Source organism: Chiloscyllium plagiosum, unplaced genomic scaffold (assembly GCF_037043375.1).
Source record: "Chiloscyllium plagiosum isolate Xiang-an unplaced genomic scaffold, Cpla_swu_hap1 HiC_scaffold_23, whole genome shotgun sequence".
Lineage (NCBI taxonomy): Eukaryota > Metazoa > Chordata > Chondrichthyes > Orectolobiformes > Hemiscylliidae > Chiloscyllium > Chiloscyllium plagiosum.
Window position 1 is genome coordinate 64,475,911 of NW_028270161.1, and position 5,220 is coordinate 64,481,130.

The 5,220-nt window shown below is 48.1% G+C and overlaps 1 protein-coding gene across 1 annotated transcript; it reads right to left on the reverse strand.

Annotated features, from left to right (window-relative positions):
* Nucleotides 1-667: 667 nt before the first annotated feature.
* Nucleotides 668-1,492, reverse strand: LOC148145915 (putative G protein-coupled receptor 139). The gene has a single exon (XM_087999754.1). It carries the CDS (start codon nt 1,490-1,492, stop codon nt 668-670), a length of 825 nt encoding a protein of 274 aa, XP_087855880.1.
* Between the last annotated feature and the right edge of the window lie 3,728 nt (nt 1,493-5,220).

A 5,220-nucleotide genomic window follows, 5' to 3' on the forward strand; every position in this document is an offset into this window, starting at 1 on the left:
ATGCGTTGGAGGGCATTTTTAACCACGTGGGAAGGGAAATTGCGGTCTCTAATGAAGGAGGCCATCTGGTGTGTTCTGTGGTGGAACTGGTCCTCCTGGGAGCAGATACGGCAGAGGCGGAGGAATTGGGAATACGGGATGGCATTTTTGCAAGAGGTAGGGTGGGAAGAGGTGTAATCCAGGTAGCTGTGGGAGTCGGTGGGTTTGTAAAAAATATCAATGTCAAGTCGGTCGTCATTAATGGAGATGGAGAGGTCCAGGAAGGGGAGGGAGGTGTCAGAGATGGTCCAGAAATTGGACAGCATGATGCTGAAAAATAGAGAGCCCAGCCATTAACAAATTTCGCAGTAAAACATTTTCTGATGAACTATTCTATTTAATTTCATCAGAACCCTCCAAAGGATTTTGTTTTGATGGAGACTTACAGAAAGTTCCAAGCTGATGGAATTTCCGACCAGGTAATTTCTAATTCCCCAGAACATTCCTTTGGATAGTGCTACGATGGGGAATCTGCAGGTTTCCAGCCAACTCTGTCCCTGCGCTGGGATAAGGACTCCCTGTCAGGACTGTGACAGAGTATTCCCCAAATGTGTGCAGCTCCAACAAATATTCAGGAAGCTTGACCCCATCGAGGACAAAGCAGTCCACTTGGTTTCACTGAGGAGCTTTATTTATTCATAATGCGAGGAATGTGCGTAACCAGGTATTTCACTGCATGACGGATTTTCGCTCTGAACCGAGACAATGTTACTGCATAAATAAATGTGTTTGTGCAACAACTTAAATTCTGCAGCATGTAACCAACTGTACTGAAGTCATATAGAAAAGGCGGGTAATCAGCAGTACTGATTCCTCGGATGGCATAATACAAGAAAGCAACAACAGCGATTAACCACAGGAGGATGAAGCTCCCAGAAATAGTGAAGAGCAAAATCCCAGCCTTCCTTCTGCTCTCCATCTCTGGGTCTCTGGGATTGTCTCCTTTGCTCTCACCCTTCAGCCTCTTCCAGACTCGACTGCTCTCGAAAATGTGTCTGACTGTCAGAGCATTGAGTAACAGGATGAAAGTGAATGGCAAAAACGGAGTTAAAACTGTATCAAGCCAATCTAATGCCACCCACCAAGTCTCAGTGTAGTAGTTTGTCTTTGTTATACAGTCGAATGGCACATTGTTGATTATCCTCAGCAACTCAATCGAAAAATAGAAGGGGATATTTTTGAAACAGAACAGGTTGCAGGTTGTTGCTAGAACCACAGTCGCAGTTTTTGCAGTACAATATTTTGTTCTCAGCTTCTGACAACAAACAGTTATATATCGGTCAAAGGTGAACATGACTGTGAACCAGACAGAGCAGTCTCTAGTTGTGCGTAGCAGGACCTCAATGACACTACACACAGGAGTAATGTTCAGGAAAGACAGCCCATAATAATAATAGCGAAATCTTGTTAGTATAACATAAGAGATAATGACCATCAGATCAGCAGCTGCCATCCCCACCAGATAGCGAGTAGTGCAAGGAGAAACACCACACTTTCCTTGGGAAAGGGTTCCAATGGCCAGAGAATTAACTGTGGGAGACAAATGGGTGAAGACACATTGAGTTACACATCAGAAATTCCCCCTTGATGTTTCACAGAGCAACAGTAGGATTTTACCATCAAATATCTGGGCACTGTGAGAGTGGAAGTGTTCTGGGTCGAGTGAGCTTGAATCTTGAGTTTTTATATCTACCTCAGATTGCCATCCAGCCTAACCACTCCAGAGACTACACAGTTTGAACACAGACTGAGCTCAAACATCCTCCTAGGAGAGCAGAAGGAAGTCTGTGAGATTTACACTGTAAATCTACACATCTGTACATAACAAACATCTCGACATGGAGGAATCAGGAGGGCAATCTGTCAAGATTCCAATCTCCTGACCAGCGACAATGAGGAGGACAGAATTCCCACAGGGATGGTAGTTTGATGAAGCTTTACAAACCAAAATTGGACACATATCCCTCAATTCCTTTTGTCTCGTTTAACTGACCAAACTGTTGAGAATCTACCGCCCTTCGTGGCAGAGAGTTCCAAACCTCTCCCACCCCTTTGTATGTAGTAATACTCCGTAAAATCTCTCCTGAATCCTCTGGCCCTAATCTACAGACTCTGCTTCTTCATTCCAGAATCTTCAGCCAATGGAAATATTTTTATCCTTTCCTGTCTTATTTTGTTAATATCTTGTAGAATTTCAGTCAGATCATCCCTTAAGCTTCAATCTCCTGAAGCAACCAGGCCTCATTTGTATTAAAAAAGAAACACAAGTTGCTCAGCAGGTCTATCAGCATCTGAGAGAGAAAGCAGAGTTAACGTTTGGGTCCTGTGACTATTCCACGGATCTAACTTGCTTGACCTCTCCTCATGCCTTTAAACTGTATGAAACTGGAACAGCTGAAACAGAAAGTGCTGCAGCAGCAGTGATGTTGGGAGTCTCTGACAGTGGAGAATTTTACTGAGAATGCTGCTCAGTGAATTGCTGTCATTGTTTTGATATCTGCATAATGCAGAGCAGTCAGTCAGCTGCAGATGTTATTGTTCAATAGTTAAATGCAGAGAGCAGATACACAGCAGATTAAGACAAGTTCAGTTGTCATAATGCCATACCAGGGATGCCAGTAAAAGCAAGGATGGTGTAGAACACTTTCTCCACCAGTTGAATTGGTTGAAGTATTTTTTCTGTGTGACGTGATCTCTCTCTTCAGGCAGGTGACAAACTCCTTGTTTGAAACTCTGAGCTGACGTATTCCCAGAGACACTGCCTTATGCTGTGTGGAAGCTCAACTTTCTCGTTTTCTGTAAATGAACAAACTAATTACAATAACAAGTTTAATCCCAATTATGGAGGAGCGTTGCTGCTCAGTACATCAAAATGAAATAATAAAAACAGAATTTGGAATCTGCTGGGAATAACATAATCCACTTAAACACCAAGCAGTTCATCCCGAGATCACAAATTATTTCAACCAATGTTGCATTGAGACCGTTTATTCCAAATGTGAAAACACGTCTCAGAGCTGTCCTTCTGTACTCGAGAGTAGGAGCTGCCCTCTTTAAACAAGAACATTTCACTCACTCCATCAGTACAGAGCTCCCTCAGTACTGACCCTCCATCAGTGCAGAGCTCCCTCAGTACTGACCCTCCATCAGTACAGAGCTCCCTCAGTACTGACCCTCCATCAGTGCAGAGCTCCCTGAGTACAGACCCTCCATCAGTACAGAGCTCCCTCAGTACTGACCCTCCATCAGTACAGAGCTCCCTCAGTACTGACCCTCCATCAGTACAGAGCTCCCTCAGTACTGACCCTCCATCAGTGCAGAGCTCCCTCAGTACTGACCCTCCATCAGTGCAGAGCTCCCTCAGTAGCGACCCTCCATTAGTGCAGAGATCACTCAGTACTGACCCTCCATCAGTGCAGAGCTCCCTCAGTGCTGACCCTCCATCAGTGCAGAGCTCCCTCAGTACTGACCCTCCATCAGTACAGAGCTCCCTCAGTAGCGACCCTCCATTAGTGCAGAGATCACTCAGTACTGACCCTCCATCAGTGCAGAGCTCCCTCAGTGCTGACCCTCCATCAGTGCAGAGCTCCCTCAGTACTGACCCTCCATCAGTACAGAGCTCCCTCAGTACTGACCCTCCATCAGTGCAGAGCTCCCTGAGTACTGACCCTCCATCAGTACAGAGCTCCCACAGTACTGACCCTCCATCAGTACAGAGCTCCCTCAGTACTGACCCTCCATCAGTGCAGAGCTCCCTCAGTACTGACCCTCCATCAGGACAGAGCTCCCTCAGTACTGACCCACCATCAGTACAGAGCTCCCTCAGTACTGACCCTCCATCAGTACAGAGCTCCCTCAGTACTGACCCTCCATCAGTACAGAGCTCCCTCAGTACTGACCCTCCATCAGTGCAGAGCTCGCTCAGTACTGACCCTCCATCAGTACAGAGCTCCCTCAGTAATGACCCTCCATCAGTGCAGAGCTCCCTGAGTACAGACCCTCCATCAGTACAGAGCTCCCTCAGTACTGACCCTCCATCAGTACAGAGCTCCCTCAGTACTGACCCTCCATCAGTGCAGAGCTCCCTGAGTACTGACCATCCATCAGTACAGAGCACCCTCAGTACTGACCCTCCATCAGTGCAGAGCTCACTGAGTACTGACCGTCCATCAGTACAGAGCTCCCTCAGTACTGACCCTCCATCAGTACAGAGCTCCCTCAGCACTGACCCTCCATCAGTGCAGAGCTCCCTCAGTACTGACCCTCCATCAGTGCAGAGCTCCCTCAGTCCTGACCCTCCATCAGTGCAGAGCTCCCTCAGTAGTGACCCTCCATCAGTGCAGAGCTCTCTCAGTACTGACCCTCCATCAGTACAGAGCTCCCTCAGTAATGACCCTCCGTCAGTGCAGAGCTCCCTGAGTACTGACCCTCCATCAGTACAGAGCTCCCTCAGTACTGACCCTCCATCAGTACAGAGCTCCCTCAGTACTGACCCTCCATCAGTGCAGAGCTCCCTCAGTACTGACCCTCCATCAGTACAGAGCTCCCTCAGTACTGACCCTCCATCAGTGCAGAGCTCCCTGAGTACAGACCCTCCATCAGTACAGAGCTCCCTCAGTACTGACCCTCCATCAGTACAGAGCTCCCTCTGTACTGACCCTCCATCAGTGCAGAGCTCCCTCAGAACTGACCCTCCATCAGTACAGAGCTCCCTCAGTACTGAGCCTCCATCAGTACAGAGCTCCCTCAGTACTGACCCTCCATCAGTGCAGAGCTCCCTCAGTACTGACCCTCCATCAATACAGAGCTCCCTCAGTACTGACCCTCCATCAGTGCAGAGCTCCCTCAGTACTGACCCTCCATCAGTACAGAGCACCCTCAGTACTGACCCTCCATCAATACAGAGCTCCCTCAGTACTGACCCTCCATCAATACAGAGCTCCCTCAGTACTGACCCTCCATCAGTACAGAGCTCCCTCAGTACTGACCCACCATCAGTACAGAGCTCCCTCAGTACTGACCCTCCATCAGTACAGAGCTCCCTCAGTACTGACCCGCCATCAGTCGAGAGCTCCCTCAGTACTGACCCTCCATCAGTGCAGAGCTCCCTCAGTACTGACCCTACATCAGTACAGAACTCCCTCAGTAATGACCGTCCATCAGTGCAGAGCTCCCTGAGTA

What these genes read in the sequence shown, in the direction of transcription:
- LOC148145915 (XM_087999754.1), bottom strand. Translation starts at nt 1,492, where the DNA reads ATGGCAGCTGCTGATCTGATGGTCATTATCTCTTATGTTATACTAACA.